At 49.3% G+C, this 23,480-nt stretch overlaps 1 protein-coding gene across 3 annotated transcripts in view; it reads right to left on the reverse strand.

Moving 5' to 3' along the window:
• Positions 1–819: 819 nt before the first annotated feature.
• The window catches only part of C24H6orf89 (chromosome 24 C6orf89 homolog), a 28,004-nt gene continuing 5,343 nt past the window's right edge, over positions 820–23,480 (reverse strand). For all 3 annotated transcript variants that reach the window (XM_054087939.1, XM_054087940.1, XM_054087938.1), the window contains exons 2-8: positions 23,149–23,356; positions 21,727–21,892; positions 8,304–8,458; positions 7,848–7,969; positions 6,236–6,362; positions 4,792–4,915; positions 820–4,420 (exon numbers count right to left, since the gene is read on the reverse strand). In XM_054087939.1, the coding sequence (XP_053943914.1) occupies positions 4,335–4,420; positions 4,792–4,915; positions 6,236–6,362; positions 7,848–7,969; positions 8,304–8,458; positions 21,727–21,892; positions 23,149–23,337 (969 nt within the window). In that variant the 5' untranslated portion in view covers positions 23,338–23,356 and the 3' untranslated portion in view covers positions 820–4,334. The remainder of the gene's footprint in view (positions 4,421–4,791; positions 4,916–6,235; positions 6,363–7,847; positions 7,970–8,303; positions 8,459–21,726; positions 21,893–23,148; positions 23,357–23,480) is intronic.

The raw sequence follows: 23,480 nt of genomic DNA on the forward strand, positions 1-23,480 counted from the left end.
TAAGTGCATATTTACATTCTTTTTTTTATCCACCATTGAATTTAGTGTTCAGCATTGAAACAGTCTTTATGCATATATAGCTTTACCCCCTAGCACCCCTGAGCCTTTAGAACAAGCCTCCCCTCCCGTAGACAAAGAGATAACGCTAAAAATAAATCACCTGTCCTTCGTTTGAATCTCCAAAGCAAAGGGGAAGTCCAGCATCTCCCTGGTTTAACTCAGCAGGACAGTAAATCTATCCTTGACAAGGAGTTTCCTGAAGAGGAGAACGTATAGCTCAACATACAAAATTTCCAAAGAGGAGATAGTTTGGTTTGGAGGAAGTCAAAGCTCTTTGTGTACCCACCGCAAGGGCCTCAGCCCAGAAAGCGTTCGCTTCTTAGAGACCACAAGGCTAAATGTGGACCTGGGGTTGGGTGGATCTACCAACTCCGCTCCCTAATGTGAATATGGGGGTTTAAAGGCAGGAGGATCACCTTGTCGAGATGCTGGGGTTTGTAGAGCTTGCGTCGCTACGACCGAGATGCTCTCGTGCTCCCCACCTCCCCTCGCTCGGGGTGTTCTCGTGCTGCAAGCGGGACTTGCTGCTAGAAAGCTGGGAGGGCAGCCACGAGACAAGGGAGGTGCTTTGATCCAGTAAATCCAGCTTCTCTGCCAGACCATGACAGCAAGAGGACTGATGGGAGAAGCTAAAGGCCTGAGGCACCCGGGAAACCCGTCCCAAGGAAGCTCCCCAGGGTGTTGTTGCAAAGGGAGTTTGAGGCTGGAATCTGCGGAGCTGCCTCGGGGGAACTGGGTGTGGGGATGCCAGTGGCGATGCCAGTGGGGAGGAAAAAGAGAAAAGGAATTAATACAAACCAGCAGCTTAGCTCCCGCGGGGGATGCTGATTTCCTGGTACTGAAGTAAGGAACAAAGCTCCTTTCTCCTCCTTACAGTTACCCTGAGTTCAGGACTGACTGAGAGCAACGGTCAATGACCTCTGCTTTTGGAAACCAGCGTTAAACCACAATCCCCCCGCCCGGCTGATAGGTGACAGCCCATCGTTCTGGCCTGATAAGGAGAGAAACGACCCCTTTGCGCCTCTGCCCGCTGGGCTTTCAGGCAGTACCAATGTACTGTTGTGACTGCAGAGCAGCTTTGCAGCCTCTGGGATGTCGGGCGAGTCGGAGTCCGCCTCTCAGCTCACAGGGAAAGAGCTTGGAAGCACACAAAATGACTCGAAGCTCCTCCGAGCCGGCCAAGGTGGGGCGGCGGGGGATTGTCCAAGCCAGTGCGTATGCTTAGATACGCACAAGTGCCAAAGTCAAGCTAGAGGGGAGGGAGACCACGATAGGATACACACCCTCTGCAACTCATCCTATCAGGTCTGTCACCACAATGCCTCCTCCCTTGCTGAGAAAACAGCCCCGTTCCCCCCAGTTCAGCCTCAGCAGATAACTGGGAGCTGCCAGGCTCTCTAGGGAAGTCACAACCTCCTGCAGCCCTTGCAAAGGCTCTGCGAAGCTGGAGCTCCCGATGAGGAAGATCACCAGGGTTTGCTTGCAGCCATTTGGCCAAAGTGTCAACACCTCCTCTTGGCCATCCTAATTTTGCCACTTTGGCTTCACCTCTGAGTTTTCCATCCCAGCTCCTTTCCTGTGCTGAGATGCAGAAGGTGTTAGCACTGCTTCTCTGGCAGCTGAAGACAGGAGCTGCTCTAGAAGCCGTGCTACAGACTGGGGATCTGCACTCAACAGCAGTGAGGGCCAAAATTGGCTCTTTATCAGCAGGAGAATTGCCCTCCTGTTTTAGTTTAGCAGCTAATTCCTTACAGCTTTTGGATGAGGAAGAGAAAATATACTGGAAGTTTAAAAACAAATGATGTAAACTCCAAAGGGAGCGAGGTTGGGACATATGCAATGTATCGCCTAGACACAGATCTGGAAACTTATGCAGAGACTATAAAGTGCACTTGGAAAGCTGATCTGCAAACAGTCCAGATTCACCATCTTCTGTGCAACCAGCTGCAAGCCTTTGCAGAATGGAGAAGCAAAGCGTGAGAGCGCTTTTGCTAAACAGGCACAAACCTGCCTCCGAGCTTCTCCTTTCCTCCCCCCAATCTAAACAGGAACTGTAAACAGATCCATTTTCTCTGCCTCTTCCCAAGGGAGCCAGACAGCCCCAATGGCTTCGGCACAGCTCACAAAATAAAAGCATTTCACAGACGCTCGAGAATTGTCTCCGCAGCTCTTTTACAAGTTACATTCAAGGACACTTAGAAAAATCAGCATCACTGAACCACCCGCAACCCCAGCGATGATGGGTCCAGAAGGTTCTCTCCCTGTGCTTCTCTGACCAAATGCTTTACAGAAACAGATCAGGTGCAAAACCAGTAAGAGGTGAAGTAACCTCGTCAGCTTTGACTTTAGAGGCTGCCAAAGCGTAAACAGCAACAGTCACTAACAAGGCCCTAATTCTGCCATCACCAAACTCCCAAATTTCCATGAACTAAGAGGAAAGAGCGGGGTAGTGTGTGTGTGTCTTGGCATGAACAAGATTGCATGTAGCGTCATAAGCGTAAAAGACACCCCAGGCATTAACAATACTAACAGAAGTCCTGTTAATCCAATTCCCTTTAATACTTTGCTACAAATTAAGCGAGTCCTTTTCTGTCCTGAGAAAGTCAGGCTCTTCCCCACAGTTTTCCTGGATCTGGTGTGTGTTTGTGCAGTGTCGAGGGCCACGCACATAGAATGACGCTGGGATTGTTCTTATTTCATTTACAGGAGAAAAACAAGGGTTATGCATAGAAATGTTCGTAGGGTCAAGGCCTCAGACTATATTCTGTGGAGCAGGAACTGTCCTCCGCCTTATCCTTGTATGGGAGCCAGATGTGGTCACCCCACTTGACAGCTTTTGTCAGACCCTAATAAGATTAGTAAGATATCTGCTCCCCTTCCCCTGGTCTTGCTCAAAAACAAAGGCTAGATAGACATTCTTCCAAACTGTCATTTTACACGAACCACAACTATTTAGAGAGGAAAAGGTTCTCACTCCTGAGAACAGAGTCAACTTTCAAACAAACCCCCTCCCAATTCCATATTAACAACTGTGAGAGTACGTCCTGAACCACAGCCCTGGCCCATGAGTTCAGCCTAACACATCTGTAAATGATCTTCAACAGCAGGATCAGACCCAAAGGATCAGACTTGGAAGGGACCGCAGCATCCGCAGCCTGCAAACACTGAAACTGAGCCTCTCTCAGGGCATTGGATAAAGCAGTGCTCAAGCAACAGGAAGCATGCGAAGGCAGCTTGGATAGGACCCAGGAAAAACCAACATTCATCCCGAAGACAGAGTTCCAGATCTGGAAGGAGTTGATGCAAAAAAATGCCAGGGATGAGGAAGCTTTCAGGTGCTCCCAAAGGTACCCGGGCAGGAAACGCAGGGCAGCACCTCTCAAAGAAAGGAGTTTAAGAAAACAGTTGTGCAGCTCTGGTGTCTCAGGTGCACAATCAGGTGAAACCTGGGCAGAGCTCTGCGCGCAGCTCCATCTCCAGCCAGAACTCCTGTACTCTCAGCACCATCACCATTAAAACTCACACCGGTGTTTTTGTAGTAAAGGAGGTGGAGGAAATAAAAAAAGCACAGTTAAGATTTGACTCACAACCTGCTAATAGAGAACGGCAGAAGAGTGATCACAAGAGACAAAGAAGAGGCCCGAATAGATTGTTTTGGTACAAGATGGACGCAGTGGGTAAGAGTCTCTGCCCTGAGGCTGCAAGGCTCATCTCAGCCCTGGAGCGCGGAGCTGCGATCAGCTTTGCGAGGCACGCTACGAGGCACACGGCTATGTACGTGATGGAGAGATGGGGTGGAGTGGGACACATCACCAATTCATTCCCTTTATAGAACTGGCCTGACAAGACAGGCTCAACGCCTCCTCCTCAGGAGGAATGTACACAGAAATGCCACAGCACCCCTCCACTCCCAACCCCCCCCCCCAGGGCGTTTCACAAGTGCTATAATCCACAAAGGACACAAAGTGAATCTCATCCTGAGAAATCCCTCTGTTGCTCCTGGAAAGAAAAAAATCCTTTGCTGCAAAACCTGGGGCTTACCTGAGGGGACAGGGAAGGTCATAAATAGCTTGCGCTTCTCCCAAAATACATTTGAGGAAAGGCAAAGAATTACCTCAAGGGTCAGAAAACAGTCATTTTTAAACACTGTAAACATGCAGGGTGGCACAGCTGCCGGCCCCAGTTGCCCCAGCTCTATCACTTTCGAGACACCTTGGCTTCAAAGCTGAAAGTCTTCTTGTCCTGGAAACAGCTGTTTTCCCACCCCACTGTCCTTAGCTGGCAGCTCCGTCACAAACAACCGCTGGCTCTGTCCCTTTGGCCACGAAGCTCATCGTCCAGTAATCTGCACTGGCATAACCTTCAGAAGATGCAATAGAGGTAATATTAGATGAAACCATGTTTAATGACTGCTCACACCTCCCATGAAGCGAAGCTCTTTGGAAAGACAGTGCCCTCAATGACACGCTGAGGAGCATTGTGTCTTGTGTAGCCTATATTGCGCGGTTTTCACACTGAGCATCTCATGATACCCTACTGTTTTGTTTTCCAGGACACAAACTCCCATGCCCGAATGATCTCTCCTCTGCTACAAGCAGGCACACACCAGTCTGGAGGAGGTAATAGCACACACCACCATCTCAACTGTCAGGCAGATTAAATCCAGCTGGAAGCAGTCTCCTGACTCCAAGGGATCTCCCAGACCCCGCATGCTACAGCATCGGTACTCACCTAAATCTCCAGCTTCGAGTTCCACCTTGAACATCTCACAGTGTCCTTTGCACTTGTCCAGAGGTACAACAGTTAGGGTGAGCTGTCCACTTCCAACAGCAAAGAGGCTGTGCAAACTGTAGCTCTAGGACGAGAAGAGAATATATTTCAAAAGCCTTGCTAGCTTTTCTTGGGTTTGCCCGATCAAACAAGGAGCAAGTCACCAGCCTGCAGCAAGGTGTCACAGCGCAAACCTCAGGTTGGCTGCTCGCCTCAGTTACCCATAGATCACAGCTGAGGTCAACCGCATGGAATAGTTTGGGTTGGAAGGGACCTCAAAGCCCATCCAGTTCCACCCCCTGCCACGGGCACGGACACCTCCCACTGGATCAGGTTTCTTCAAGCCCCATCCAACCTGGCCTTGAAACCCTCCAGGGATGGGGCAGCCACCACTGCTCTGGGCAACCTGAGCCAGGGCCTCCCCACCCTCACAGCAAAACATTTCTTCCTAAGATCTCATCACAATCTCCCCTCTTGCAGCTCAAAACCATTCCCCTTTGTCCTCCCCCTGCATTCTCTGACCAAGAGCCCCTCCCCAACTTTCCTGGGGCCCCTTTCAGCCCTGGAAGCTCCTCTAAGGTCTCCCTGCAGCCTTGTCTTCTCCAGGCTGAACAAACCCCAGGTCTCTCAGTCTGGCCTTGTACAGGAGCTGCTCCAGCCCTCGGATCATCTCTGTGGCCTCCTCTGGACTCGCTCCAACAGCTCCATGTTCTTCCTGTGCTGAGGACTCCAGAGCTGGACACAAGACTCCAGGTGGGGTCTCCCCAGACTGGAGCAGAGGGGCAGAATCCCCCCCCTCCCTGCTGGTCCCACTGCTTTAGATGCAGCTCAGGACACAGTTGGCTTTCTGGGCTGTGAGCGCACATTGGTGGCTCACATTGAGCTCCTCATTCACCAGCCCTTCCCTTCTTCTGTTCAAGACAACGCGGGCCCTCCACACCCACAAAGCCCGCATGAAAACAGAGGAGGAGATCAGGGTAGGAGCCTGAATTGTCACTGTCTTCAGTGCAACATTCCCCTGGCAGGGATCTCAGAAGGGGTAACACTGCCAGGAACAGCTCCTAAAAGGTGACTCCTAAATGAATTTTGCTCAGTTGTGCAACAAAAAGACCATCCCCTCACCCAAGAGCACGGCCAGGGCATAAATGTGAAAGCAGCTGAGACACCACACGACATCTCTACCTGCCGAGGGACAGGGTTACGGCATCGCCTGCACAGAGCTTGACACAGCTGCTGGGCGGTACAGCAACCTTGAGATGTCACGTTACACGGGTCTGATACAACCCTAAACCCTTCTGTCAGGATGGAATCAGCTGGAGAAGTCCTGCAAACTCCCCCAAGATGTGGAGCTTCTGGTGGACACCTCACAGACAAGGAGGTAATGTGTCTAGGATGACTTTCTCACCTTATTCCCCAAATGTGGATGGCGGATGAGGAAGCAGCTCTCCAAAGACACTGTCTTGGGGAAGGATAGCAAAGAGAAAGCCGGGAAGAATTCCTGCAGAATCCGAGTTTTATTCACAGATTTGTTCCTAAACGAAACAACACAACTCACATTAAAAAGACATCACACAATGCTAACATGCTTGTATTTTAAATGAATTCCAAGATCAACATTCTTCACAAACATGCATGCCTGATAAACAGGCTGCCGATAGACGAGCCCCTAGCAGCAAAATTTGATCTCCCAGCTTCTAAACCTCTGCTCCTTCATATCTTCCTCGTAGCACCTGCAGCAGGACCATGTAAACAGGGAACAAACAGGTCGTTGTGGGTGTCTAAACTTAATTTTCCCCCCTTCTTCCGTCAAAACGATCTGAGTCATTGATCATCTCCGTTAATTACAAAAGATGCAGAGAGATGGTATTGTCTGCAATAACTGAAACCACATGGCAAGGCAGGGGGAATCCAAGTCTATTCTCTAGGCCAGGGAATTAAACTGGAAAACGCAGGGTGGGGCTTATTTTTACATCTCTGTCTAGGAGCGTGACATGATTAATACTTTCGTACCCTGGTCACCTCTCTACCAGTGTTGCGGTCAAGAATCATAGAATAGTTTGGGTTGGGAGGGACCTTAAAGATCACCCAGTTCCATCCCCTGCCATGGGCAGGGACACCTCCCACTGGATCTGGTTGCTTCAAGGTCCATCCAACCTGGCCTTGAACACCTCCAGGGATGGGGCAGCCACCACTGCTCTGGACAACCTGTTACAAGGCCTCATCACTCTCATGGTGAAGAAATTCCTCCTTATGTCTAAATGTGCCCCTCTCCAATTTATAGCTATTGAATAAGAGCCCACCTAAGCATCAGCCAAAGCACAGATTCAACCATGCCCTTCTCCAAGTTGCCTGGACACTGCTTCTTCGCTCACACAAAGGTGCCAGGGAACCTGTCCCATGCCAGGTGGCACCTTCCCACGTTACTCCCACGCGAAAAGACTTGGCCAACACACTGGGCTGCTCTGCAGCCTTAGAGACCTCTGAATGGTTCCAATGTCTTGTAGCCACGCTAAAGGCTTTAGCACAGCCGACAAAGGGCCAGGATTAGCGTAGGCCACTCTTCCTGCATGAGACCAGACAAATTGCAGGATCCCTTAGTGTTTCGTTAACTCTCAGCGTTTTGCAAAAGTCATGGCACCTCTTCTCAGTCCACACGAACGGTGGAGGATTTCCACCGAACAGACAGAGGTGATTACAATTGTAAATAGGTCTCCTCAGGTGATCAGACCATAGCGCAGAGGACTGATGTATAGCCTGAAGAACAAGACTGAGCAATCACTGGGGTATTTTTGTCTTGTAAGAGGAGCAACAGCCACAACGCCTCATTTTTAGTGTAGAAGTCTCCTGCTTGGATTAAATCAGTGCCAGCAGGCAAAGAGAAGCCTGTAATCCACTCCTGTTCCCCTTCCCTCCATTTAAAGGGCTATTTGTAAGCTCCCGGTAATTCAAATCAGCAAAACGCCTGGGCACCCCGATGAAGGGCTGTATACACCTACCATGTTTTGTCTGTGACTCACCAGGGGAAGAAAAACGGGCAGCTCCACACTTCAGCTGAGTTTTCTTCTATTATAACCTCTGCTAGATCTGGATCCTGGGACTGAAAATGCTTCAGTTCTTCATAGGAGAGATGCTGCCCTGTCTTAAACGACACAAAACAAAGATCAAAGCTGTGCAACTGGGGGGTCAGGGTTTTCCCCCTCTCCTATTTCCACCCTTCCAAAGAACATGCAACAGTAGTAGCCACCTAGATTGCTAAGTTTCCAACCATAATGATAGTCAGTCAGAGGAACGACTTGCTAAGGACACAGTGAGCTCCTCAGTCCCTGAAATCTTTAAACTGGGGCTAAATGGCATCTTAGATGCATGTTCTACCTCAATCAGCGGTTTGTGGTTAAAAAAACTGAGCAAGGTCTTTGGCTGGTGCAATTCAAAAGTTTGGACTCATCATCCAGCCTCAGAAATCCATGTGTTACCTTGACTAGAAAAGGCTGAGACCTCTGGAGCTTTTCTGATAGTTCTCTGAAGTCTGTCACTATCGGAAGGCTTTTCACAGCAGAACAGACTGTGCAGTTTGTGGGAAGTGTAGAAGCGTTCTGTCTGCAACCTGCTGCCCACCAGTCCTGGCATTCTTGGGAAGAAACAACAGAAATGTGTTTAATAGGACCGAAAATGAAATGGAAAGGAGACAGATTGGATGACAAACTCATTATCCCTAGCATGAAACGCTGAGATTTCTTATAGCTTCCAACCACTGTAAGATACTGAAAAAGAGCAGCTTTCTCAAGGGCAGAGAACTCATCACAGGACGTTTCCAGCACAGGCTGAAGAATTTGGTGACATGGCTCAGGGTTGTGAGAAATGGGAGAGCTTTATGGAAATTCCACTTCTCTGTGTGTATGAAGCACACAGGCTGAGCTACCCTTTCGTATCAACAGAAGGACAACAATCACTATTATACAGTGCGATTAACTGAAACAAGTCCGCAAGCGAAAGAGCAATCCACACGTTATCAAGGAGACACACAGAAGATGACAAAAAACACGCAGGTTGAAAAGAGAAACTCTAATATGGTTAACACTGGTGCTGTGAGTCCTGCTAAGATATCCCTGAAATGACTTCCTTACCCTTTATCTCTGTGTTAATTAAGAAATACTCTGTCCCAGGCAAAGTTTGCGCAGTCTCTGATGTGCAGAAGGTGCTGGGAAACATGGGATTTCACCAAGCCACGCTGCTGCCGTTTCATCCTGTACATTGACTTGAAGATGAAATGAGGGAAGTCCCAGCACGAGGAAGCCCTGGACCACAGCTGCATCCATTTTAAATTCTAGTTACACCACGACCGGCTGAACTGATCTAAAATGAACACTGCATGTTTACATCTTCAAAAACTCAGTTTTTACAGCAAAGCATTACTTGATGCCTATATCCTGCTTCCCTTCTCCAACTTAACAGCCCTTCCAGCACAAAAAAGTAAGTATTAACAGAAAAGATCTGTTGCAGCACTGAATGAACAGGACAAGAGCTGATAGTGCTAAATACCCCACGTATTTCTAAGCTAAAGGATCTGCAGCAGCAGCTGCCACACTAAAAGGACACAGTGGCGGTGACAGCGCTGGTTCTGCAGCTTTAATGCAACGAGGAGCTGTTGAACTCGGGTAATAGCAGCAAACACACTCAAACACCTGATCTGTTGGGGTAGGTTAGGAAAAACCCACGGCCTGGAACACACCTTACACAAAATGCCCAGAGATCTGATCCCAGGACAGACCCACCCGTCCTGTTTGGTGTCAGCACGTGTCAAACCAGCGCCTGTCTCCTGGACATTGCTGTGGGTCACCCAGTCGGGAGATGGAGTGGATGGGAAAGAGGAGAAAGAAGAGAGAGTGAAGTCTGTCCGAAAAATAAAGTTAGGAAACAAGGATGCAGAGCAGTTTTTCAGGGGGAAAAAAAGCCACGCGTAGGCTGCCTGCAACTGCCATCACCATTTCCAACCATGCACACCCTCCTGCACACGGATCATGACTGATGAACAGCACTTAGTAGGAAAGCTCTTGCTCTATTTTTCCCTCCGACATCTGCAACAGACAGACAGGAACGTTATAGAGGATTTGGGTTCATTGGGACATAACATCTAGGAGCAGATTGGGATTAATTTTGCCTTTTTCCTCTTTAAGTTTCTCCAGTTAACTCTCAAATGCTGCACTTCCCCCCCTACTGCTGGGATATGAACTGAAAGGGACCAGGATATAATTCCTAGTCTTTCTGGAAGACGCATCTACGCCGCTTTCAGGGAAAGGGGTAGAAAGGCAAAACAAAGTGTAAAATCCTTATTGCAAGCAGAAGTCCTGCTCCCATGAGAAACTGCTCCAACGCACTTTCCCTCCCTGCTCACAAGAGAGAAAAAAGAAAATCTTTGTTTCGCTGCCTGTAGAAAGCTCCAGGTTTACAACAACAACAAAAAAACCCCTCAACTCACAAAAACCAGCTGGTCAGTGACAGAAAACAAAAGGCTGACAGATCTCACCAGAGGAAGGGCAGTCACCATGAAGAGAAGAAGAAAACCTATCGTGCTGTCTCTCATCATGCAGGGAGCAGCAATGTTATAATTTCTTTCTGGGCCAAAACTTAGAAACCTCATCCCAAAGAGTTAAGCACAGAGGTCCCCAAATTTTCTCTCTGGGCCCAGGGCAGTGCCCCCCTTAACCAGATGCTAATCAGCTTGACAGTACAGAGCTTGAGTCCTTCTTTGAGCTGGGCTGGGCTATTTGCATTCTCAATTGCGGGATTCAGGGGTTTATTTCTTTTCGCCATGAATAACGCAAGCGGTTGAGAGGCATTTGAAATGCTGCAAGTGTGGTTGTGAGGCTTTTTTTTTTTTTTTTTGGGGGGTAATTAATCTTTCAGATTTATTGTTGAGGGTGTTAGGCTGTGCACCAGCACACGTGTGACTGGCATGACAAGTACGGGCAGCGAGCAGCGCCTGCCCTTCCCAGGGAGGGAGGAAGAAGAGATCTCGAGCAGCGGAGAGGGCATGCAACGGCACACTGGGGATCACAGCGGGAGTTTTACCGAGGATGCTTATTCTCTCTTCGATTACCCTCCCTGCATTCCTTTTACATTATCACCCTGCCCAGACACCCTGGGGGATTATTTTGGTTTAAGTCAAGCACGCTGTCTGCGCGCACACACAGTCTGCTCGGAGATCGAAAAGAAAGATGCACTCCTCATCCCAGCGCAACCGTCACACGATGGTCCCATCCACTCACAGCCAGACGTTAAAGTGCTGGGCGTGTGCAGCTATCCCTGCGGATCTGAGCGCAGGAAAGCAGCTGTAGTGCTGACACGTACAACCATCCATTACACCACAGAAGAGCGGGCCAGTCCCAACCAACCTCTCCTCTGCACTTGTGCCTTCTCACCACTCTCTGAGGAGCAGCCTCCAGTTCATTAACTGTATCCTGAGCTGCATCCAAAGCAGCGTGGCCAGCGGGGCGAGGGAAGTATTTCTACCCCCCTATTCCTCTCTTGTGAGACCTCATCTGGAGTGTTGTGTCCAGTTCTGGAAACCTCAACGTAAGAAGGTTATGGAGCTGTTGGAACGGGTCCAGAGGAGGCTACAACAACGATCAGAGGGCTGGAGCACCTTCCATAGGAGGACAGGCTGAGAGAGTTGGACTTGTTCAGCCTGGAGGAGAGAAGGCTCAGAGGAGATTTTAGAGTGAACTGCCAGTACCTGAAAGTGGCCTTCAAGAAAGCCGGAGAGGAGCTGTTCATAAAGGCTTGGGGTGACAGGACGTGGGGGAACGGGTATAAACTGGAGAGGGGCAGATTTACACTAGACATAAGGAGGAATTTCTTCACCATGAGGGTGGTGAGGCCCTGGCCCAGGTTGCCCAGGGAAGCTGTGGCTGCCCCATCCCTGGAGGTGTTCCAGGCCAGGTTGGATGGGCCTTGGAGCCCCTGAGCCAGTGGGAGGTGTCCCTGCCCATGGCAGGGGTTTGGAACTGGATGATCTTTAAGGTCCCTTCCAACACTAACTATTCTATGATTCTATGATTAAGCAGAACCTCAGTTGCCCATCAGTCACATCCAGCTAACATTTGCTTTTATGCTTTATTAGCTCTCCTGAACAAGAGCTGTCTCCACCTCTGGGTCAGGATAACTCCAGGGCTGGGGACTTCCAGCTGCTAATGCAGTACAAAGAGAGAACAATTCTCCTTAAACCACATCTATGATTAATGCTAGGAGTTTATGACTGTACGTTCCACTATGCAGAAAAATAATTTTCAACTTATCATCAATTTAAGATGAGCACTCCGCCCTCCTTGGCCATTTTCCCAGAGGATCTCCCAAATTTTTTGGCCGTCCCCAGCACTACGGAGGGGTGTGTGTGCACAGCCCCAGAGATGCTGGGTGGGGACGATCAGAGGTTACTGAGAAGACCTGGCTCTGCTTCTGCCCATTGCAGCGAAGCAATAAAACGTATGGAAACTTGCCCACATAGATCTGAGAGCAGGATCTCAGCAACAGCTCCAGTCTCTTTAGGGACCATATGGAGAGCGAAATATCAGTCTGCTCCTGCAGCAGGTTCGAAGGGAAGCCCTGCAGCAGGGGGACCTTTTGCTCTAGCAAGACAAAGAGCCAAGGGCTGCTCCCGACCCTAATGAAGTGTTGAAAACGTAAAATCTCCTGCATGTAGAGTTGCACCAAGCTGGTTTCCTCCCCAGTACCGAGCACTGCAAGGTTGAATAAGTCTCTAGGAGGCAAGCGACAGCCAGGTCTGCCCAGAAAAGTCTGGTCCCGGGGAAGAGAGACACCTCCAAGACTTCACAGTCCCCTCCAGGACTTGTGTCCTTACAATTTGTTGCTGCTGTCACCCATGATAACTAGACGCAAGCTCCCCAGATGACTGTCTCATGCACCAAGCATTAGCAATCAGCAAAAGTTGGTTCCAAATGCCCAAGCCCTCTTTCCTGAGGATGTCACTATTGCCCAGTCCCACCACACACCTCACTAGGGAGCAGTGCTAGGAGTGGTCAAGGAGCTTTGGCAAGCCTTGGATGAACTCGGGGCTCTCCAGAAAGACTGTCCTGCGCACTCAATATTCACTAGACATCGCTCTGTCCTTTCATAGGCCCCTTGCACAAACCTAACTGCAAATGCTCATGAACACATTTTACAGACTAGGGGAAGAGTGGCTGGAGAGCTGCACGGAGGAGAAGGACCTGGAGGTGTTGATTGACAGCAACTGAACATGAGCCAGCGGTGTGCCCAGGTGGCCAAGAAGGCCAATGGCATCCTGGCTTGTGTCAGACCCGGCGTAGCCAGCAGGGCCAGGGCGCGGATTCTGCCCCTGGACTCAGCACTGTGGGGAGACCACACCTGGAATCCTGTGTTCAGTTCCGGGCCCCTCACTCCAAGAAGGATGTTGAGGCTCTGGAGTGTGTCCAGAGAAGAGCAACAAAGCTGCAGAAGGGACTGGAGAACAAGACTGATGAGGAGCAGCTGAGGGACCTGGGGTTGTTTAGCCTGGAGAAGAGGAGGCTGAGGGGAGACCTTATTGCTCTCTACAACTACCGGAAAGGAGGTTGGAGAGAGGAGGGAGCTGGGCTCTTCTCCCCAGTGACAGGGGACAGGACAAGGGGGAATGGCCTCAAGCTGTGCCGGAGGAGGGTCAGACTGGATATCAGAAAGAAATTTTTCACAGAAAGTGTCATTCGGCACTGTCAGAGGCTGCCCAGGGAGGGGGTGGAGTCCCCATCCCAGGAGGTGTTTAAAAGTCGGGTAGACGAGGTGCTCAGGGACATGGTTTAGTGGCAGAGAGGAACAGTTGGACTCAATGATCCAAGACGTTTTTTCCAACCTGGTGATTCTATGATTCTATGAACACCCACAACATTTTTGGACTGTCCCTCACAGGACCCAACACACCATCAAGAACTATACAAATACTTTCAGGTTGAGCAGGTAAACCTCAGGGCTCTCAAACAGCATGACCAACTCTGCGCTGGCCAATTCAAACGTCAGCTTGGGATGAGGGTGGACTCACCCAGGCCCAAGGCAGTGACTCATTTATGGCACTGCACTGACAGCTTCAGCCTTGTTCCTGTGTGCTACACCGAGAAGCTGCTGATCTCCACTTTTACAAGGTCTCCCCACAGCTGCACATTTGTAAAAGCTGGGGAGTTTTTCAAGGTGGATCTGAAGAGACCCTTCAAAGGAAAAGACTGAGACCTCAGCCTCCCATCTGCTGTCCGCAACCATACCTTCCCCTCGGCCAAAGGGACCCCTTGCAACCCCCCTATGCGATATTCACCTCCTCTGTTCATTTTCACAGCAAAAGCCCACTACAAGCTCGTTCTTATGGCTGACACAGGGCTGAGTTTCTTAAGAGGCAGTCCATCCCACCTGTAAGATTCCCAGGGATGAAGGGGCCATGAGATCCTCAATGCTCTGAAGTCCAACTACTACCACCACAGAAGGGCTACAGTTCTCCCTCCAGTTGGAAATACCAAGTTTCCAGATGCTGGATTTTACAGCGCTGTTTCCTATTATTTTAAGGACAGGGATTTGCGAGGTCTAGCCCTTAAATTCAAAGTAAAATTGCAGCTCATAACGTCCTGTTATTGCTTTGACAGCCAAAGAACACACAGGCCAGGCTGTTCTTGCTCCCGAGACACGCCTTGTCGCGCTGGGACCACGGCAGAGTGATAGGTACCAGCCTCCTCAAGTCAATAGCATCTTACTTGTACTATGTCACTGCAGCAGGATGGACTATGTGCTTGTCACCATGCCCCCTTTCCCAGCCCTTACAGAAAGATAAAACCAGATTTAAAAACTCAAAGCAATTTACAGATGTCAATTCATAATCACTGCCTATGACACGAGTAAAACCATTCTTACTTTACACAGAAATTCAGAGCTCTGTGGGGCACAGTTCAGAGGAGACATTCAGAGCGTTGTGTTGCAAAAGCAGCGTTTCCCAAGCTCCAACCTTGCTGAAATTTTTCACCAGGATAAAAATTAATTTCAGCATTTATAAAGTCACATCAAAGTCAGGCTAAACGGATGGTTTTTCAAGTCAGAGAGGAATCATAAGGAGTGTTTATTAATTGCAGTGTGGAAGCCCTGATTGAGGAAGGCATCATAGTGGGGGTTTAAATACGTACTACGAAGAGGGTCCCTGTTCAGCACAAGATCCTCACCTCTTCCTTACACTAAACTTTTTTGTAGCTCCAAGTATACTGAACGTACGATTCCAGGAGAAGAAAATACCTCCCAGTTTGGTTCATAGCATTTTGAGGAACAGCGAGCAACAAAATAGCAGCTACAAATAAAACCATCAAGAAACACTTATTTTTGTTCTGGGTAAGAAGTCAACAGCTCTAAGAACTACTCATTCATTTCGCTAATGGGTAACGGCTGGTCAAACGACCGAAAAAGGATTAGTCAATCTCTAGCAAAGCACAACAATGATTTTGATCCAACGAGACATTGTGAAATCAAGTCTGCTCAGCCTGCCCCAAGAGGAACTCACAGTCCGCTGGGGTAAAAGAGCATTATTTCCAGGAGAAATGTGCACCTATAATCTGGGAAACTGAAGGCAGGGACCACACTGTCAAGAAAGGCTTCAAAGTCCTGCAGCCCTGTGTTCAATTCTGAAGCCCTCAGCACAGGAAGGACATGGACCTGTTGGAGCGAGTCCAGAGGAGGCCATGGAGATGATCTGAGGGCTGGAGAACCTCCTGTATGAGGACAGGCTGAGAGAGTTGGGGGTGTTCAGCCTGGAGAAAAGAAGGCTCTGGGGTGACCTTAGAGCAGCTTCCAGTGCTGAAAGGGGCTCCAGGAAAGCTGGGGAGGGGCGCTGGATCAAGGAGTGCAGGGATAGGATGAGTTGGGGATGATTTTCAGCTGCAAGAGGGGAGATTGAGATGAGATCTTGGGAAGAAATGTTTTCCTGTGAGGGTGAGGAGGCCGTGGTTGCCCAGAGCAGTGGTGGCTGCCCCATCCCTGGAGGGGTTCCAGGCCAGGTTGGATGGGTCTTGGAGCCCCTGATCCAGTGGGAGGTGTCCCTGCCCATGGCAGGGAGTGGAACTAGGTGGGCTTTGAGGTCCCTTCCAGCTCAAACCATTCTATGATAGTCCACCCCAGCCTGCACCTCTGGTTATTTGTCCTAGAAGGCAACTTGTGGTGCTCTGGTTTGCAGGAACAAAGTACTTTCAAAACAAATCCCTCCCAGTTGCTGCCACTTGCCCGACAGTGGCTTCAGCCTGTAAAAGGTTTGACGTGCCTGTGTCCCCAGGGCCGGCAGTGTTCTGCTAGGCTGCTAAATGCCTCTGCACAGGCCACAAAGGGCACAACCACACTCTTTCAGGGGAGCAAACCCAAAGCAAGAATTCATTTGCTCTGCAAATGAGGAAATAAGAAATTCTGGAGGCATCAAAACATATAAGCAAAAGGAAGAGATTTTCATGTTCTGGATTACCACAACAATTGGGATTTAATTTACTGTCAGCAAAACCAAATAAACAGTCCACTGGCTGAGCAGAGGCCAAAGTAGTACATGAAACCAGCTTGGCACCACCTTGCACTGCACAGTCAGCCTTTTTTTCTGCCTTTGAATGAGCCCATGCACGTGTCTGTTGGTCACTCTCAGGTTATATTATAAAGAGGTTGTTTATATACACACACAAAAAAGATCAGATAAACCGGCGGCTGCGTGGCGAGAGGAAGGAGCCCGGCACAGTGCCGCAACCCACATCATGCTCACATCTACCTCAGAACGTTCCAGTCTCTGGAGAGATTGCGTGACAATATCATAAACACAAGAGCAAACTAGTTTGACTTTGCTTAAGGGGTAAAAAAAAGTGAGATCTTTTGTGATCAAGAGGAGAAAGCCACGCTGAAGGCAGCAAGAAGTTAGAAATCAGATCCTGCTTTATCTCCCAAGCAGCCTTGTTGTGCAAGCTTTCCACTCAGAGCAGGCCCGTGTTCCTTGGGCTCCTGCATCATAGGATGGTTTAGGTTGGAAGGGACCTTAAAGATCATCCAGTTCCAACCCCCTGCCATGGGCAGGGACACCTCCCACTGGCTCAGGCTGCCCAAGGCCCATCCAACCTGGCCTTGAACACCTCCAGGGATGGGGCAGCCACAACTTCCCTGGGCAACATGATCTAGGGCCTCACCACTCTCATAGTGAAGAAATTCCTCCATATATCAAGCCTAAATCTGCCCCTGTCCAATTTAAAGCCATTCCCTCTCGACCTATCACTACATGCCCTTGGAAACAGTCTCTCCCCAGCTTTCTTGTGGCCCCCTTCAGGTACTGGAAGGTTGTTAAAAACCCAGCAGGTCAGGGCTGCAAAACCCATGGAGAAAGGCTCCTGAATACTTAGGTGCTCAGCTCACGTTGTACTCAAGAAGCAAAAAGTCCACCCTAGCGTAAGGCAGGTGCACTGGACGCTCCTCTTCTGCGCAGAGCTGCACCAAGGATAAAAACACACTTCAGGGCTACAATAAGAGAGGAAGAGAGGAGTGTGAGGAACGCAGAGAAATGCGGCTGGCCCATCGTGGGCTGCCTGTGAAGGGTTAAGAGTAGAAGAAGCCAGGCCCTGGCCAGGTGCCAAGGCAAGGCTCCAGCTCAGTTGAAGGTGGCCATCCAAGAACCAGAGGCTGCGCTCTTCTCCCACTAACCCAGCCTGCTGTGACCCGTCCCAACAAACAGCTCTGGCACCTGGCAGGGACAGGTGCTCCCTAAACCAAGCTCCTGGTTCCTTTCTCTAAAGTAGATTATGTATAAACCCCACAATCATGATTTCAGCCCTACTAGTCTAGGCAAAAAGGATTATTTAACACAAGGAATATTCTCCAAGCTGGGAGTAAGTTGCACAGGATCCCTCTTCCGAGCTACGTGTGGGCTTGTGACTGATTTTAGGTGCCGAGTAGGTACTGAATGAGTCGATTTTCAACTGTGTAGGGTGCAGGCAGTCAGGACCGGGCCTCGTTATTAGAAGTAAAGTTCTTTGAGGTCATTAAAAATGCCTGTTTATCAATACAAGGTGCAAACTGTCACGTTGTTGGATAAGCGCCGGTTCAGCACTGACCGACTCACTCTGCTGAGGACTTGTCCATCCCAGTCTATGTCAGAGAGGATAAACCGATCCGTGTTACGCAGGACTTACTTTCTCCTTCAAACCACGCTACAAACCCTCAAGTTAACCCACATGCCCACCCAAAATCCACTGTGTTCCTCACGGCAGGTAAAGCCTGGAGAACTGCAAACCCACTGCCTCCCTGGGGCTACAGCAAGCGCTGATCTGCCTGGCCAAGAGCTGCACGCCGTGGTGGTGAGAGGCGTTTCCCCCAGCCCGGAGCAAGCAGCGTGACCCAGCACTGGGGCTTTCACAAGCTCTGCATAAACACAAGCTCAGGAAGAGCAAATGCAAACCACATTTCCACAGAGCTTTTCCCCAACTGAAGAGACCCTGGTTCCTAGCCCTGGGAAAACAGCTGAAAAAGAGGCACAGATGCCAAACCTAAGGGTCTAAGAATCAGCTTTGAAGAAACAAAGAGTGGGAACATCAGTTTTAATATGGGAATTGATCTGGGGGAGAAAGCCGGCAAACAACAGAGCAGAGAGACAGGGGAAAAGGAAATTTACTTTGGACCTCATCCTACAAACTTAACGCAAGAGAGCTTTGCGGACACTGTTCCTCACCTCGGCCGCTCCAAAGTCCACCCACAGCCATCAACAGACAGGCAGCCCTTGTCATCTATGGCACGGCTCTTGGGGTAGAATGGACAAAGAGGAAGGTGAGGGTGAAGGCAGGTCACACTGAATCAGAGGGAGCAGTATCCTGCACTCCTGCTCCTCCCCAAACCTCACCACCACTCTAATATGGGGCTCTGGCTTTCAGCAGAAACCAAGCACCCGAGCTCCCCTTGTTCTACAACACAAACCTGGCTGCTCAGCCCACATCCACCAGGAGACTGGGCTCCAACCTCCAATCCCGGAGACACGAAAACTGCCTCAAGCCCACAACTCCCTAAGCAGGCTCAGGAGGAAGAGCATAGCCTCAGACCGCATCCTCACGCGGGCAGGCTGCTCCCGCCTGCCCAGGCGGTTTCAGGCTCAGAGGAAGCAAACCAGACCACCCATGCACCCACACTCACCACGGCCGGGCTCTGTCTGCACCAAGTTTGGCGGCGTGGATGAGGGAAGGCTGCCAGCACGGCCGGTGGGCCAAGGCAGCCTCCAAACTGCTAACAGGTGGCTTTCAACAAGAACAGCCCGAGCTGGGTTTGAACCGGTGCCTGAGCACAGAGAGCTCCAAGTTTCATCCTCAGCCCCCTCAAAATTTTCATCTACCAGGATCTGCAGAGGGAAAAGGAGTCTGTACATTGAATCCCTTGGTTAGGGTTTTTCTCTGCTGCTCAGTCTCCATGGATGAGGCTTCTTCTATGCCAGCACGCACCAGAGAAGTTGCTTGTAGGATATCCCAGCCTTGCGCTCACATCAGCAAACAGGACAGCAATTTGTATCATAGAACAACAGAATGGTTTGGGTGGGAAGGGACCTCAAAGCCCAGCCAGTTCCACCTTCTGTCATGGGCAGGGACACCTCGCACCGGATCTGATTGCTCCAAGCCCCATCCAAGCTGGCCTTGAACACCTCCAGGGGTGGGGCAGTCACTGCTTCTCTGAGCAACCTGGGCCAGGGCCTCCCCACCCTCAGAGGAAAACGTTTCTTCCTAAGATCTCATCTCAATTTCCTCTGAAATATAAAAACCGTTCCCCCTTGTCCTATCCCTGCACTCTGTGATAAACAGCCCCTGCCCAACTTTCTTGTATCTTTACCCCTTCTCTTCAGCAGACCATAAGTCCAAAATTAAGGGCAAAACTTTACATCATGCACAAGGCAGGGCTGAAAGAGAGCTTGGGAGAACACACCAAACTCCCTCTTCAGATCCCTGCTGGATGGCTTTACCGCAGTCCAGTCAGCAGCAAGCCGTGAAGGTGACACCAGCGCTGCTTGGACAGTCCCAGGGGCCACAGCTGCCTGCCAGGACGCCAGGACACGAGGGATTCCCAAAGGAATTCAGCCAAGGTTCAGGCTGGATGCTGCACTCTCACATTCAAATACCCAGGGCCCAGTCCAGTTCCTTTTGCTGCAGCAAGATCAAAGTTACCCCAACCATCCACAGCACCTCTGTTAACTGGGACTCGCTTTGGTTGCACCACAGCCTAATACTGTTGGAAAAACAGCACAGGAACTGCCGCATTCCCTCCTTACCACCCTTTTACCAGAGCTGGCTTGCTGCCCACCCTATTGCTCATCGCTTCAGAACATTTCCGAGACTTATGGAGGCATGAGAGGTTTTATACGCATTGAAACAACAACCTCACGTCCTTCCTCTCCATCCACCCTTCCCGTCCCCTTTCCCTTGCTCCTTTGGATGTTCCCTATCTCCTCCCCCTTCATCAGTAGCCCAGACTCACCCCTTCTCTTATCTTCAGAGCAAGACACTCATGATTTCAGGCAGCCTCTGTCCTGCAAAGCTTCTCCTCTCCCTAGGAACCTTGCTCTCCCTGTCCAAGGGGTCCTGCAGCATCTGAAGGAAGAACCTTTCAACTTTCTGAACAGAATTTCATTGAACAGATATGAGTATTAAAGTTCTCGTTGGTTTCCATATCCATACAGAAGCAAAGGGGTGCACACAAACCCACGTCAACGGTAGATAAGCAGGCTACTGTTGCCAAGCGGCTATCAAAGCCATCTTCTCGCCTTTGTTTTTTCCTCTCTGGGAGGGATTCCAGTGTTTAAGGAAGGAGAGGAACAATGGGGGATACCCCGTCCCACCCCTACCAACCCAATCAACAGCAATCCCATGTGTCAGCGGAAGAGAGGGAGACACACAGAGAACACGCAGAACGGCGCTGGCATTTCAGGGCACCCTTTTTAGCTACGGCAGGGAGGTCAGAGCCAGAACAGACAACCTCGAGACAATGAACTGCTGAAGCTAAATATAAACCCGTCGAGGGCATGGATACGGGAGTTTGTTTTTACGGTGAACGAACAGACGATCAACATTGTGCCACATCCGTGTCCAAAATAATTCATAGCTTTATCATTCCTGACAGTCTTTGTGTTTTATCAAAGAGGCAGAGGCCATGCTTACACCCATTTGCCAGTCTACATCAGTGGAAATGATTAACTGGGAAGGAGAAATGTTCAAACTTTTCCATTTCTATTATGCCAGTCTCGGAAAATCTATTACGTTCCCCTCCTGTGATGGGACCACCTCATTTGGGAGCCACTTATCTAGCTTCCTCACGCACATAAGTTGCCCTTAGTGTTACGTTAACTGCTATAAACACCCTAGCTCTCAAGTCCACAGTCCTTTCCCAGTACTCCAGTTGGTAAAAAGTAGTTTTCCTTAAGTAGGGTCACATATTGAGGTTTCTACACTTTACTCACAGATAAAGATTCGGTTGACAAACTGGTTTTGCCTGCTTGCTCAGAAAAGATAAAAAAGGTGACATTTACCCAGCACAGCTATCTCAGTGTGATCCTCAGAACTGCAGAGACTCTGAGAGGAAAGGGAACTCTTGTGGAAGAGAAAACCCAAGGTGTTAAAAGCAAGGAATAGAAAATGTGTGAGAACAAAACGATGACGTTAGAGATAAAATGTGCTTCAGCCTCAGTGAATGGAAGGAAAAGTGCCCTACTTAGAATTTGGGATGCTACTTTTAAGTACAGTGGTAGGAAAAAGAGAAAACCATGGTGCCATGTCAGTAACACAATTGTTATTCAGTGCCCAGCAAGACACTCAAATGATTCGCATGGCTGGTATTTAAATTGGTATTTCTTGCTAGGCAGAGAAAGCATTTCCTTACTCTCCAGCATGTACTTCTTGGCAATAGGCAGAGAGAGAAGGCGGATGTGACCGATGAGGGAGCCCCAGGCATGGGCTCTGGAGAGCGGAGCTTCAGGCGGCAGTGGGCTGTACGGCTGGATCACGAAGTAAACAGTCAGCAAGACCAGTCCCAGTGTCAGCAGACCCTGTGACAGACAACAGAGACATAATTAATTATACTGCAGGGAGCCGATATGTCTCCAGAACAGGACACACCTTCTGGCCGGTATCAAAGGGCTGTGTCTGGGTGCTGCAAGAAGAACACTCTTGCTGTGGCTCCGTGTTTAATTGCGATGCTATTTACGTACAGGGAATTCTTACTCAGTTTGATTGTTAGGGCTATCCAAGGACAAATTAAGCAGCCTTCAAACCCAAGCCACACAACTCTGTCTTTATACCTTAGCACCGCAAATAATCCAGCAGCAGAGCAATGAGGATCACCTACTTCCGATTCCTCCTACCTAACCAAACAAAAGCTTGTGCTTCTGCCATACCTCTTACACAAGGTTTTCAAGGCTTTTTGCAAACATCCGTCAAGCCTCGAAACACTCTGGCAGAGTTGGCACCAGCTCCCTCCTCCAGAGCAGAATCCCAAATAAGCCTTAAAGAGACGACGTGACGCGTTTCTCTCCCCGGCCAAAGTCAAAGTGAATCAACAGCAAAAGCAAAAACAGAAGCTGAAAGTTCAAACTTCTAGATTCCTGTTCTGCTGCCTCATCTTACAGTTTTTTATAGAACAAGAGGAAGAAAGCTTGGATTTCTTTCTAAATAGAAACCACTGTGATGATTTTGTAAAGATAATCCCAAAATATTACTGAATATTATGCCAGTGGGAAGGCTTTCATCCCTGTACCAAACATTTCAAACCTACCTAACAACAGCATCCTTTCAGTTGCTTTGCAAAGCGTTTTACAGTGTTATTTAGTTAAGGCTCTCATTTTTTTGTATCAAGCATCATGGCAAGAGGTTTACTTTATAGACTAGATGGAGAATAAACACAGGTAGAAGCTCGTGACAGTGTCAGAAACAGAACGTGGAACACCTCATTATTCATCTCTAAACTTCAAGGATCTCCTTCCTTCTTCACGTTTCCACTGAGACTGCTGACACTGGGAATCTTTGCCTAGAGAATCAATCCAAAAGCCTCACTTTTTACTAATTTAAGGAAAAAAAGGTGCTGACATGTTAAACTTTCAACATACAGGAGCAATTTCAAATCTTGGTCAGTTGTTTTCTGTTTTCAAACCAGTGCGTGTGACGAAGGAAGCTACGTTTCACAGCTTTCTAAATAAAGGACTCAGAAAAATTCATCAAGAAAATGCAATGGGAAATAAAAGGCTCAGGTGCAAAAGGAGAACTTCTGACCCTCAGACGGTCCATGCACACACAAAAGACATCTTACCTTGTAGAGAGCTACTAAGATAGGGTACCGCGGAGGTTCTCTTTGGGGTTCATTTCTTTCCAAGAGCTGCTTGATGAATTTCTCAATGGCTTTTTCCGACATTCCACACTGGTGGCCAGTCTGCCTCACCAGATCAATCGTCTCCGACAGCTTGTCATAAATGCTGAGCTCATTGGCCGAAAGCTCCATGGCCTCTGATGAAAAATCCCTGTGGAGAGATTCAGTACGTTAACAGAAAACACACTCCAGCCACACAGCTCAACACCAGCGCCTGCAGAGAGATCACGGGAGCACCACGATGTCTACACAAGGAGGAAGGCTTCCCTAAGCAA

The sequence above is a fragment of the Cuculus canorus genome, chromosome 24 (genome assembly GCF_017976375.1).
Source record: "Cuculus canorus isolate bCucCan1 chromosome 24, bCucCan1.pri, whole genome shotgun sequence".
In the NCBI taxonomy this organism is placed as follows: Eukaryota; Metazoa; Chordata; class Aves; order Cuculiformes; family Cuculidae; genus Cuculus; species Cuculus canorus.